The following is a 14,527-nucleotide window of genomic DNA, read 5'->3' as shown; positions in this document are numbered from 1 at the left end:
GCCTGAAATGACAACAAGAGTCTTGAGTGGATCTGGGAGGTGGCATGGCAACATGGCACTGACGAATTCTGAATGGAAAAATGACCCTCAGAAAGTGTGTGTCAGAAATCTTCAACACGCAGGGGTCTTTGCTCCATCAAGCAGGCAGCATAGGGTAGAGGGAGGATGGGGGCACGATAGCTAATGTGACAGCAGCCTATTTAAAAGACATGAGAAGGGACTTCCCTGACGGTCCATGGTTAAGACTCCACACTTCCACTGCAGAGAGTCCAGGTTCGATCCCTGGTCAGGAAACGAAGATCCCCACGGCGCAGCCTAAAAATGAAAGACATGAGAAAAGGAAACTCAACAGACTGGAAAAGGGCTCAAGGAGTGGGGAACAGAAAACACAAAAGAGGGAAAATGAGTGAGAAGGTGAATTTCTTCCACTTTGCATTTCCCCAAGTGTGTCCCTCAAGAAAGAGTTGACCTGTTCTGGTTTTTCTTTTCCTGAGGGTTGGAAAGGGCACAGCACAGTTTGCTTTCAGCAAGGCATTTGGTTGCATTTTTCATGATACCCTAGAGAATAATATGAAGAAAGAGGGACTTCCCTCGTGGTGCAGTGGTTAAGAATCTGCCTGCCAATGCAAGCGACACGGGTTCGAGCCCTGGTCCGGGAAGATCCCACATGCCGCGGAGCAACTAAGCCCGTGCGCCACAACTACTGAGCCTGAGCTCTAGAGCCCATGAGCCACAACTACTGAGCCCATGTGCCACAACTACTGAAGCCCACGCGCCTAGAGTCCGGGCTCCACAACAAGAGAAGCCACGTCAATGAGAAGCCCGCGCACCGCAAAGAAGACCCAACGCAGCCAAAAATAAATAAATAATTTTTTTAAAAAAAATGAAGAAAGACACGTCGAGTGATAACTACCAGAACGGGCGGGTTTGGAGTTGATGAGCAAAAAATATAAAGAGGTTAATGTCAACCTGGAGGGAGTTTTTAGGTAAGAAAACGGAGTTCACAGATAACCAATTTGTTTATCACCACACAACTGGTGAATGAAGGAGTCAGAATTCAAATCCAACTCTGCCTGACTCCAAAGCCCGCGTTCCATTTATTATGGAATAAAGACCAAAAAGGCATTAAGTTTGCTTATGAAAAATAGAGTTGGAAGAGAAAAGCAGAGGGAAGGAATGCAATAATTTTCAGTCTGAATTTTACCCTAAGAATAAAAAAAAATTGAATATAAGAAGATGATACTCACAAGTCCCAAATTCTTATGTCTAAGCTTCCAGACTGAAAATTATCATGTGACATTTTGGTTCCATATAACCAGTTCAGCAAGCTCTTAGTCTATTCCTTCCAAGTCCACCCTTCCTACCGCACCCCTCCCCCCCTGCCATGCCCATTCTCTGTCATCTCAATACATTAGGGAAAGACCAGACCAACTTTCTGGGTCACTTCCGACTTTGAGAATTCAAGATTTAGGGCCCTACTTGATCAAAACTGGCAATTAAAAAAGAAAGAGAACTGCTTTAAACAAGGCTAATACAGGTGTTCCTCAGTTCAAGCAAACTCCAGTTAAGACCTACATTTCCAAAAAGTTAGAATGTTACAGTTATTCATTTGATGGAAGCAATTCACAATATCCTCCCTTCTATTGGCAGCTTTTTAGTACCTTTATGGGGTGACTTGATCAATAAAAATGTAATTACCTCCAATTTCTCAGGGACAGACTTATCAAATGAAGAAAGGTACACTGTCATACGGGTTCATGTCCACTTTTGCAAGCTTTTGAGACCAGTGAGCTAAAAAAATGATCCGCATTCCAATAATAAATGGGGGCTGGGGAATATAAGTAAAAGTGACAAGAAGATGAAAGTAGCTGTGGTCATGCAGTCATTCACTCTACCCTTTTGTGCTTTGGTAAAGTTAAGGGAGCACAGAGCACAGATGGTGAGGGAAAGGGGGGGGCGGGCACTGAGAGTGTTTGTGGTGTTTGTGAATGATGTTACAGCCCTGGTGACGACAGAGCAGGAAGATGGAGGCTTTCAAATATGTGATAAATGAGCCAAGCTTTCAGAGCCCAAATCAATAAAAACAAACACGAAGCAAACAGAAGGGAAGAAGGAAAAGAGAGGGCACCATAAAATCCCAGTGATATATTCCAGGGTAAATCAGGATGTGAATAGAAAATGAGAAGTGAAAAAAAGGAAGACTGGAGATGTGTAAAATGCCTGTCTGTCTGTCTTTCTGTCTCGTTCTTGGCTTCCACTCACATCCACCACCACTCCCCTTGCCCTTCTTATAGGGCTCACTAAGTAATTTCTGATTTTAGGTGGGTATTTTTAATGCTTCATTCCTGGTTGGGTTTTGCCAGCAGGATTCCTGGTGTTTCTGTAGACAATCGTTACAGTTTTAGGAAACAATTCAGGATAAAATGAGAAAGTGGCAAGTCTTGCAGCAGAGTTGGGCTAGAGGTAATATCTCCTGGTCGTGGGCTCTTTCTGTTTCATTTTTGTTGTTGTTGTTTTAGATTGATGTTTTCATGGGGTTATTTGAATAAGAAAAGTGTAGAAGATATTTAAACAGGAACATTTTAGATATACTTTTTCTAACTATATAGATCCATGGTAAATTACTAATGTTTTGAAGAGAAAGAAAAAGAAGTTGAAAAAAGCAGAACACATTGTGGGGAAAGTGGATGGTGGGAAAGGTTAGACAACCATGATATCATGAGAGAGAAAGAGGCAAGGAGAGAGAGAGGGAGAGGAACAGAAAGGAAAGGAAAAGAGAACAGCTGCTTGTAAGTTTATTAATTGAGATTGTTTCCACATCTGCAGTTGCCTTAAAGCATGATTGCTTGGTGTGAGGTCCGCCAGGTTTATTGGAGTCTTTGCCTCTTTGACCAAGGAGCAATGGGCTTGAATTTCGCAAGTATGTGAGAATTGCTCCCATCAATTTCTTGGCTGATGGACAGCAGCCCAGGAAGGTTCAGGCAGCCCTAAGCGAGTTAGCAATTATCCTGAACTAGTGCAAGACTTGCATTATTTTGCTAGGATGGAGGAGAGCACGTACCCTAAACTCTCACCTCATTTTCTCATTCATAAAACGTGAATGATAATAATAATAATAATGCATGTTGCAAAGGGTTGCCGTTTGTGAAGCCCTTGGCACGTGATAGACCATGGCGATAAATGGAATTTAGTCTTTGCTGGTTCTTATTCCTAGCCATTGGTGAGACATGTTCCATGTGCTCTCCCTACATGACTGTCCTGGAGCTTCCTGTTTAAAGACAGCAACGCAGTGACCGAGCTCTGGGCCCATGGCAGGGTTTAGAAGCCAAATCAGTTTTGTGTTTCTCAACCTTCCATTTCCCCACTTCCCTCTGGTTAGTGCTATCTTTTCTCTTTACTTACTGGATTGTCTTGATTACAAGCGTTGTACCTCCTGGTGACATTGCAGCCAGGGCCCCATAGTAAGTAGGGAGAAGCTAACACTTGCCCAGGGTAAGTGGGGGAAAATGGGGCCTTGAAAAGCTGAAAAGGAGTATATGCTTGGAATTAGAGTTTTGAAATTTTTGAAATTTTTTGAAATTCTTTACGAGAAAGAATAGTAGATAGCTGAGAGGCAAAAATGCTTTGGAGAAAGACACACTATACTGTTGATCCCCAATGATGAGCCATGCCTTCTACATCCTCTTCCCAAAACACTGTGGGGTGAGGATTATTTTCTCAAGTCTTGATGAGAAAACCATGGCACAGAGAAGTTGTTTCCCCAGCTACCAAGTCGGCAACAGACTTGAGATTTGAAGCCAGGTCACTGTTACTGGCAGCCTCACCTTGCAGAGACTGGTAAATTAGGAAAAAAAGAATAGAATTTGCTTGAGTTTGAAAGAACTTATACATTTTGCTTCAAGCAAGATTTTTCTTACAAAAAGTGTGAAGACGAATGAGATTTTATATGATGTGCTTTGAACTTAAAAAGAAAGTTATGTTTTATAAGCCAAACTGGTGTTGATGAAAGAAAAGTAAGGTGATAAATAATCAGGAGAAGGAAGAGCAAATGACCCTTTATCTGGGCATCACTCAACTTGTGAGGCAGGGGAGGGGAGCGACTTGCACAGGGACCATCTCCTGATTTGTCTCCTCCCTCTTCTACTTCCCTCCCCTTGCCATCCCTCCCCCCTCCACACACACACACACACACACACACACACACACAACAAAAAACCTTAAGCAGGAAAAGAGGAGCTAATTTTAAAAGAGGAAAGCATCCTTGAGACCAATGAAATCTCCATAATCCGCAGTGACAGACGGGGACCAGCAGAAGAGCAATTTGATTAAATAAGGATATCAGGGACTTAGAGGGACTCTCCAGTTGTGTCATGTTTGTCTGTTAGTCTTTGAAATATATTTCTTTGGCTTCCAAACCTGGAAACCAAGTGCCTTCTAGCTGGGGAGATGTTCCCATTTGGAAAATGGGGGAAAAAAATCTCAGGGCAAAGCCAAGGGGTCCAGGCAGGGCTGGGTTCCCAGGTTGGGCTGAACCTAAGAGGCTGGCAGAGGGTCTGCAGGAGGTGCTGGCAGAGAGAGGCATTAGAAGGTCAGGGTGGGTACCGCCAGCCTCGCAGTGGATGGTTATGGGCTGAGCCTGAGGCCATTGCAGAGAGCATGCCTCCCCTGCCCGTGTTTCCTATCCCACTGCCTGCTGCCCATTAGTTAACCTGTCATCAGAGACTGCTCTGTTGCCACTTTCCGCAGTGAAGCAGCTAGAGGATGCATTGTTCGGTGCGGAACACACCTGCGCGGGCAGATGGAGCGCTCCCTGAAAGCTTCTGTTCACCAGCCACTTCCTAGTGGCTTCAGGATTGGCGTCAGCAGATCAGCCGCCGAGGAATTATCGTCCTCGGACAAGCTTCAAAGGGCCCCTCTAGTTCCATGTGTTCACCCCTGCTGGTCATGCCAGGGGATTTATGCTTTCCTGGGGCTTATGAGGGGGAAATAATGAGTCACCCGGGGACAAGAGGAAAATAAGAATGTCCCATGGGCACAAAATCATTTAAAATGGAGGCTTTTAGAGGGTACAGTGCTAAACTCTCAGCCAACTAGCCAGAAATGGTTTGTGGGGTATATTTTGCTTGTCTTGGCTTACTCTGGTTGAAATAAAAATCAGAAATGTTTATATCCCGTGGAGAGAGTACCTATGGAAACAGGCCAGGTCCTCCTGAGCAGGCTCCTAAGATCCTAAACCCAAAAAGAAATGGTCCTGCCTCTCTGACTTGGGAGATCCAGATAAGCATAGGAGTTGTTGGTTGTAAATCTTTTTTTTTTTTTTTTTTTTTTTTTTTTTATTTATTTATTTATTTATTTATTTATTTATGGCTGTGTTGGGTCTTCGTTTCTGTGTGAGGGCTTTCTCTAGTTGCGGCAAGTGGGGGCCACTCTTCATCGCGGTGCGCGGGCCTCTCACTATCGTGGCCTCTCCCGTTGCGGAGCACAGGCTCCAGATGCGCAGGCTCAGCAATTGTGGCTCACGGGCTTAGTCGCTCCGCGGCATATGGGATCTTCCCAGACCAGGGCTCGAACCCGTGTCCCCTGCATTGGCAGGCAGATTCTCAACCACTGCGCCACCAGGGAAGCCCGGTTGTAAATCTTTTAAAGGAGAAGCCCATGGTGGCCACTCCCAAGTTCACGGCTATCTGCAAGCTTGGTTGTAGCCGCCATGATTCCAACGCCCACTTCACCCTCCACACCTGGCCTCAGATCCAAGTCTCCAGAGAAACCAGAAGGAGGATCTTACTAGGATAGGACTGGAGGCTCTCTTTGTTAAGGGCCCCGGAGGATGAGTTAGAAGTAATTCAAGAACAGGCGCAGTAAAGGAATCTGTAAGCCTTGTTAGACATTCAGAGAGAAGGTTAACATTCCCAACATGGCCAGCTAATGAAGAGGTAGCCTATAAGCGAGGGTTCTGCTGGTTTTGAATAGAGCCAAAATGTTGTCATTTGAGAGCACACAGTGAGGAAAGTCCAGCCCTTGATCACTTGGCCATGCGCAGCCTTTTTCTTTTCTTTCTTGTTTTTTTTCTCACTTTCTTTTCCAGAATAGATTGGTTTGGGTCTCTAGAAGAATATTTCAGCAGAGGCTAACAGGTGAGTTACAGGCGGTTGGCCATCCTATGCTTACAGGTTTTCAAGAAGAGCCATCTATGACCTTTCTTGGTTTCCTGCTCTGTCCAATGCCCAGTAAGAGGTGATAAGGCAGAAAGGCCCTAAGCACAGCTGTAGGTTCAGATAAAAGAAAAACACACAGTAGGGATTTCAACACAAATCATAAACCTAGACTCAAAAGTAGCAGAGAGGGACTGGTCACTTTGAGATGAAAGGGGACCAACTTTCCAGGGAGCTCAGAGAGAATTTAAGCATCAGAAAATGTGTAGGAGCAGGTGTCTTCCAATTTTTATCCATCAAAGCAATTCTGTATTTTATGGGTTTGAGACCCTTTGAAACGTTAAAAGTTTATATGCCTTAAAACGCACCGGAGAGAAAGAAGACAGTCGCCAAACTGTCTGGAGAGAGGTTGCGGGGACTCGAGATGCATAGAAAAGTTATGAGGTGGAATCCACTGTTTAGGGCGCACCATTGCCCTCTATTGGATTAAATAAATCAGACCTTTAGCGTGGGTGCATGCTTCATTATCTCTGGCTGAGTTTGCCCAGAAGTCAGGGCACCTTTGAATGGGAAATTAATCCATCCTTGTAAACGGGTCCTCCGGTCTGCTGCCCCTTCCCTGAGGAAATCAATGACAGTTGTAACTCTGACGGCAGGCCGTTTATCATGTTTCCAGTCACTCAACAAGCATTTGCTAGGTGCCTAAGCACTGGTGAGGTATCGTAGGGCATCCAAGAAGAAATAACGATTGTTACTACCATTTATTGGATGCCTACTGTGCGCCAGGGTCTTTCTACACATTTACACACAGGACCCCCATGAAGTAAGGGTGGCTACTCCCGGGTTAGGGATGAAAAAACGTGATACTTGGGAAGTAAATGCCACATCTGAGGTTCCAATCCAGGTCCAGCTACTCCTAAGACCCCAAGAAGTTTACAGACTATCAGGGGAGATAGATAGGATATTGATAAAAACGTCTATACCAGGAGTCCGTAAACTACGGCCAGTAGGTCAAATTTGACTCATACATATTTTTGGCCACAAGCTAAGATGGTTATTACTTTTTTTGAATGGTGGGGAAAAATCAGAATAATAATATCTTGTGGCATGTAAAAATTATATGAAATTCAAGTTTCAGCGAGCATAAATAAAATTGTATCAGAACCCAGCTCTGCCTGTTCGTTTACTGTTCTCTCAGGCTGGCTTCTGGAAAACGGCACGGATGCGTGGTCATGGCAGAGACTGTACAGCTCGCAGAGCCGAAAACCCTTTCTCTCTGGCCCTTTACAGAAAAGGTTTGAGGACTCCTACCCTATATTCCGAGGTGTGATGTTATATATCAGTAGAAGAGGTTTTTAGAAAGCATTTGGGGGTTAAGGAAGGGGGAACTAATATTTAACCCACGGTGTGAGGTGGTAGAAGGGATACACAGGCGCGCTCCGTTTTAAGACTCAGTGCAGGAAAACCCAGCCTTCCAAACAGATCAATTAAAAGATAGCTATCTGCATAACAGATTTTCCTTTCCATTTTGTAAAGGGATTCACCACGGGGTTCCTTTGTAGAATGAGCCTCCATAATGCATGCTAATATGATTCTATTTGCAAATACTCTCTTCCTAATAACTCTCCAAGAACAGATCTATTGTGTACAGTGAGGTTTAGCTATCATCATTTTTTCCTGGCACTGAGAGGTTTCCCACTTCTGAAAAGTCACTGAGCTGACCTTGTCAATTCAGAGGAGGAGGAGGCACTGCCTTCCCCACCGTCTCCAAGAGGGGCTTTGCCCGGCAGATGAAAGGGTGTGGATTCCAAGCATGAGCATTGTGTGAACCTAGAGAACTGGTATAATTTTACATTTTTAGCTAAGCTTCTCTTGGTCAGTGCAGCCAAAGTCCTGAAATGTAAACTCCTCACTATTCTATCAATCCATAAATCAATACAAATTATGTTGCTCATGTTCTGATAAATAGGCTATAAGAAATATTTATCAAGAGCAATGTTTCTCTTCTTTTTTTGAGACATAATCTTAACCACATGACAACAGAAACTGGGGCAAGTCATATAATATTCAAATTAGGGCTCTCCCCAGCAAAACAGGAAGTGTTGTCGCGATTCAGTTTAGGACCTGGCTCCTTCTTCCCCTGGGTCCTGAGCTGGAATCTTCGGAACAGCTCCGTGCTGTTATGCAATCGCTCTTTTTCAGAGCCGAGTAAAACGGAAACCTTCACTATTCATAGCCAAATTAGGAGGAACTGAAATCGTTCAAGAAGTTGCTTGCCTGGTACCATTTTGTTGTTAACTATGCGTTTCTTCTGAACATATCCCCTGACTCTGGCTTTCAAATGGAGGCTCTTTTAAAGAGCTGTCTCCTAGCTTTTATTTTCATCCTCCATGGTGACTTATATTTTAGAAGTAGATAAGCATTCCTGGTATATAGCCTGACTATTTTTCAGGTTTTTTGGTGGTACAAGAAGCCTAAATGGAAAAGCCAGGGCAGAGAAAATCGTGCTGAGGATGTCCTGTGTGGTGTTGTCCAGTGGTGATCTGTGTCTCAGGGATGCTAATGGGTATTCCGTGCAATTTGTAAAACAGGAGAGTGAGAGAGACGCAGAGGGCTGGTGGGAAGCAGAGCCAGCATCAAGAGGCAGGAGCCCTGCACGGTTCAGAGGCGGGATTCCTGAACAAATGGCCCCATCACTGAGGCTGGGATGAGGGGGGGAGGCTGCTGGCAGGGGCCTGGCACCTGGATGCTGTCACTTCTCATTCACGCTCTATGGCAGGTAGCATTGCAGCCATTTCTAAAGCTGATCACTGGAAGGGAAAACGCATTTAACCCATCTGTGAGGCTCTCTGAAGAGGTGTCTGTCTTCATCTTCCCCTGAGGTCAGCAGCGGCATAACTGCAAACAGCAGCAAGAAGTCTCCACCACATTCTTGAGTTCTTGAGACTGCTGCCCTTTCTCTCTCTCTCTCTCCCCACTCTTTTCTCTCTTGGAATTGTTGCTACCATGTTTTATCTCCATCATTTATTTGTTTTCTTTTCCAGATGCAGTATGCAGTGGTGGTAGGTACAGATTACCAAACGAAATGGATAAATACTGAATAAACTATGTTACTTCCGTTTTCTTTTTTCCCTGGTGGTAATTTTTAACTTTTCAAAATTAAAACTAATGGATATAAAGGAATCGGATATAACTTTCCACGCATTTTTATGATCAAACAGAAGACCAACCCCTGGGGCTGGCACATTTACCATTCTCCGCTATTAGGGAAGCAGAGAATGGTAAATTCAAGGGAAGAACTTGCAGAGCCCGGTGATTTGAATGAAAACAGAGCATCCCCCACTCCACCCTGAGCATCTCCCTCCCACCAAACAACATCTGAACAGATTTCATTTCACAAATGGAAATGGGACGCAAACAGATTTTTTCAAAGTGATTTCATGAAGAGTGGGCCTGTTTAATTGGGTTTTCTGAGCCAGGATTAATATTACAAGCTGGGGAGCTCTGTGACGTGCCTCTGTTGTTGGCTTTGCCACACCACCTGCCTCCTGGGGGAAGGCAGAGAAAAGTGCCACCATTCAGAAGCAATTTTACTTCTGCCTCAGCCTTCTCACTGAATGACTTACAGCCAGCCTGGACCGAGCACCCAGGCCTGATCTGAGTTACATGTAATGTAGGAAAGATCTCCCCAAGCTCAAGGTCATATCTAGAGCATGCGTCGGATATTTTTTTTCATCTCTAATGTATGTGACTTTCTAATATGTTTAGCATTTGCCCTCCCCTTGTCTCCGTCCTGCTTATTAAGGTAAATTTGCATAGAAATGGGATCTTGGTTTTTAGGACTATTCACCTGACACTTGATCTCTTGATGTGACCAGTGTCTGCTGCTGATACCATGTGGGTGACCCACAGAAGCCCATCTTCCTGCACACCAGAGGCAAGGCCTTAATTAGGGAAAGCTTTGCATGTTAAAGTAATGGGGTGAATCAAATCAGCAAAGGCATTTAGCTTTCACTCAGGAGGACAGAATACTTCTTCCTGTTGAGTGGGTCATCCTAGGTCACAAACATTTTAATTTGCCTTAGACAGACAGATCTTGAAGAAAGTGCACAAAAAGTATATATATTTTGGGTTTGGAAATAAGTTTTGGCTGGTGATAAAGCTCAGACGGTGAGCTATGACATTTTCCTTTGGATCCTGAAATATTTTTTGCTTAATATCTATCTTTGGGATTGGTAATACTCATCTCTATAAATTGCCTTTGGAAGACCAAGCAAATGTGGAGAATCAGAGGAAGGCGCCCCTTGCTATCACCAGGGTTGCAGTCTGCTTTAAGCCCCTGATCTCCGGGTGCCATCCCCTCCCACGGGCAGCCACCTTCCTTATTTACCTAAATCTTGTCACTTGCGCAGAAATTCCCACTGAGAGGATAATTGTGGTCCCAGTTTCCTGGTCGCTGAAAGTCAGTTAGGTTTGAGGGTTTCTAACCTACAGGGTTTCAGACTTAAGCAAATTTTGCAAAACATAAATGCCAAGCAATAGCTCTCAAGACAGTGTCCTTGACCGTTAGCAGAGAACCAAAGAACTTGAGCGTCATGGAGAATAAGCCTCAAATTTCTTTCTTTCTTTTTTTTTTTTTAAAAACAATGCATTCTTTTTTTTTTTTTTTTTTAATTTATTTTTGGCTGTGTTGGGTCTTCGTTTCTGTGTGAGGGCCTTCTCTAGTTGCGGTGAGCGGGGGCCACTCTTCATCGCGGTGCACGGCCCTCTCACTGTCGCGGCCTCTCTTGTTGCGGGGCACAGGCTCCAGACGCGCAGGCTCAGTAGTTGTGGCTCACGGGCCCAGTTGCTCCGCAGCATGTGGGATCTTCCCCGACCAGGACTCGAACCCGTGTCCCCTGCATTGGCAGGCAGATTCTCAACCACTGCGCCACCAGGGAAGCACAAGCCTCAAATTTCAATGAGAAAAGTTTAGAGGAGGTGGGAGAAACCAGAAGAAAATTTTTGCGGCTTTTGGCTAGGCTGCCTTTGCTGAGGCTAAATTCATTCCATAAAGTTATTCTAAAACATAAATGCTATGCTACTCAACTTTATCTTGTATAACATTTTGCATCTATTCTTTAATTTCATCTTACATCCTTATTCGTTGAACATTATGATTCCCATTTTACGAACGAGGAAACTGAGGCTCCAAGAGGTTTAGTACTTGCACAGATCACACAGCTGTTCACCGACACAACCAGGACTCTGCTCTCTTTCTATTACAACCCCACTGCCTCCTAAAAAAACCCAACCGTATTTCATTTGTGGGCTGACTTATTTATCTTTACACAGGTCTCATGTATTACTAGGAGGAGCCAATATTTTAACTCAATTCAGAGGTATTAAAATGCAAGTTTCCAAAATGTACTTGGCTTACACAATAATAATAAAATAAGGAATCTGACTCATTGAGTCTCCCAATTCTAAAACCAGAATGCTTTCCACTCTCAAACCATGTAGAAGGCCGCTAAGTTCCCCACTGACCAATGCTGTCTAATTCTCTTAAATGATTCAGATGTAAAAGAGAAAATGGCATCTGTCTAATTAACACCGCCTGGCTAAATATAGCTGTCGAGGGACGGCCTCGGGACAGTGTTTACAGAACAGTCTTTCCAGCCCCCCAGGCCTCAAGTTAGAGATGATAGCAAGTCTTCTGTCCTTATCAACCGGAAACAGAGGTGCCCCGGAAACGCTTACAGGCCAGGACAGCAAATGGGGATGAAAGGAGAAGGGGAAAGGCGGTTGCTGGCCTTCATTTCCTGCTCCTGGCATCTGGGGATTCAGAGAATGATGCAGGGAAGTGGATCCTAGCAGCTCGTGCAGCTCTTTCTGAAAACAAAAGCCCTCACTGTGTGCCTACGCCTCCCTCTCTGGCCTGGAGACCTTGAACCCTCTCCACCAACTGCTAAGACTGCCCTCCTCCTGGCAGAAAGACACAATGACCACATTATTTCCCTTCCAGCTTCACGTTACAACATGGAAGCCATTGCCAAGTTTGATTTCATGGCCTCGGGAGAGGATGAACTGAGCTTTCACGCTGGAGATGTTCTGAAGGTAGGTGATGCGGGACCCAGGAGAGCCGGGGAGAGTTTAGGTTACTCTGGTTTAGCCACTGAGTTAATCTAACAATCCATCCTTTGTTTCTCAAGAAATACACACAGTTCCTTTCAAAATGTGAAGTTTGCCTCATTCAAAAGGGTTCCTTCTGAGCACCTGTGCACCAGCTACCAGGCCGGGTGATGGAAATCCGATTGGCATAAGCCACCATCCTTGTCCTGAGATGCTCGTGGTCTGGAGGGGGAAACAAATCCATCCAAAGGGCTGTCATAGATGTCCTTATCTGAGGGCTCAGGAGCACAGGTGAGGGGACAAGTGATCCCACCTTGAAAGATGGAGTTGTAGGAATGGGTGGCAACATCAATTGTCAGGGAACACAATGCAGGTGAGACGGGCTTTTGGCTAAAGCTCAGAGATGGGCAAACCCAGGCAGAATTAGGTCAGCATTGCGAGTTTCAGCACGGTTGGAACTTACAGAAGGAAGGTGTGGATGGGGACACCTGGAAAGTCAGCTGGAGGAGATGCGAGTCAACAAAGGCCACGCACACCCAACCACTCAGGGGCTCCTTACAACTTTTCTGCCCCCACTTGAGTTGTAGTGGCCACTTGCTGAGCTGAAGAGGCCTTGGACTTCTCCCACATTTCATGCACCATGCTTATGCACTCTGCATCTTAGCCCCTGTTTTGTGCAAAATAGCATAGGAGGCCTTCAAGAGGCCACTGGGGAGTCTCTGGCACCTATGCCCCCCTTCCTGGCCTCAGAGCACCTCAGATACCCTGATCCCCTGTCCTCAGCAACCCATATGGGCCTCCTGAGACTGCCCAGTGGCACTGAGACCACCATTGTCTCTCCACGAAGATAAATGCTCGCTATGGAAAGAACCCTATCATACGTGAGAGGGTGACTCGGAAAGTGTCTGTGGAGCACAGCCCAGGTGGAATGACATGGTCTGGAATTTTAACCCCCCAATGTTTATCCCTCTGACTGCTCTCATCTTGAGAGGTCTGGTAATGTGGCTGCCAAGAGTATGCCTTCAATGCTGGAACTTCTCAAGGTCAAAATATTGCTTGGGCTGCTGACCCAGGAAAAAGAGACCTCCACTTCCTTGGGGTCTCACCAAGGTCACAGAGGGGTCTGTGACAAGGTGAGCAGTCCCTCCCTTCCTTGTGGGGTATTGTGACCATGTGATTATCTACCATTCTCCAGTGTTTTCACCCAAAAGAGAACCTCCCTGGGGGGTTGGGGGCAAGTCCCATCCCTCATCTCCCATTTCAAACAGAACCTACTATCTGGCTTAAATTTTCCCTATTCCCCAGAAAAGGAAAAAGGAAAAAAAAAAAAAAAAAACAACTTTCCTCAACTCTGCTTCTCTGTTCAGCTCCTAATTTCTTTCCTCTCCTCACTGCCAGCACTGGGAAGAATTCTCTATGCTGGGTGCCTCCACTCCCTCACTTCCTGTTCACGCCACTGGAACCCTCTGGAATCTGTCTTTTATCCCCAACACTCCCTTAAAGTCCACTGGTGATCTCCTCAATGTGGAATGTAAGGACCCTAGTAAACGCCTGTAGGATTAGACACTGCTAACTGCCCCTCTCCTGTATCTGAATGAAGCTCTGTCCCACACCTAAACACTGTACTCTGCTCTGAATATTTTTCTTTTATCATATCTCCCAAGCAATCCCTTCTTCACTGGAGAAGAGTCTGGTGCAATAAAAAGGAGCATGGACTTTGGAGCCAGATAAATCTGAGTCTGAGTCCCAGCCCATTAGCTGTGTGGCCTTGGGTCAGTCACATGCCCCCTCTGAGCTTCAGTGTCTTCATCTATAAGTGGAGGCCATGCCTATCTTGCAGAGGTATAGAAAGGATTAGGGGTAATGGTCCCAGCCCAAATCGGATGCTCAATAAATGATCACCGTATTGTCAATATCGCTCAATTCCTGCTGCCTCTGACTGTTCAGACTATTGCTATGTTCCCTTGACTGGCCTCATTGCCTCCCGTCTCTTCCTCCTTCATTCTACGTACCAGTCCCAGAAGGATCTTTCCAGAGGATAAATCAGATCATATTACTTCCTTACTCAGAAGCGTTCAGTGGTTCCCCATGACCAGGTGATGGAAATCTAAGCCATCTGGCCCCAGCCTACTGCCCAACCTCATCATGCTCGCGTGCAAGAACATGTACACATACATATACATATACATACATACACACATGCGACACACACACACACATCTTTGCGTATGAAATGCCCCAGGTCATGCTGCAATATACAAACT

General features: G+C 45.2%; 1 protein-coding gene across 1 annotated transcript in view; it reads left to right on the top strand.

Moving 5' to 3' along the window:
• Positions 1-14,527, top strand: part of GRAP2 (GRB2 related adaptor protein 2) — a 60,385-nt gene that overhangs the window by 30,237 nt on the left and 15,621 nt on the right. Inside the window, exon 2 of the mRNA XM_007189091.2 lies at positions 12,157-12,248. Within this exon, the coding sequence (XP_007189153.2) occupies positions 12,171-12,248 (78 nt within the window). The 5' untranslated portion in view covers positions 12,157-12,170. The remainder of the gene's footprint in view (positions 1-12,156; positions 12,249-14,527) is intronic.

Source organism: Balaenoptera acutorostrata, chromosome 11 (genome assembly GCF_949987535.1).
Source record: "Balaenoptera acutorostrata chromosome 11, mBalAcu1.1, whole genome shotgun sequence".
Classification (NCBI taxonomy): Eukaryota; Metazoa; Chordata; class Mammalia; order Artiodactyla; family Balaenopteridae; genus Balaenoptera; species Balaenoptera acutorostrata.
Note: the sequence above shows the minus strand (reverse complement) of the source record. Positions and strands in the feature narration are given on the sequence as shown.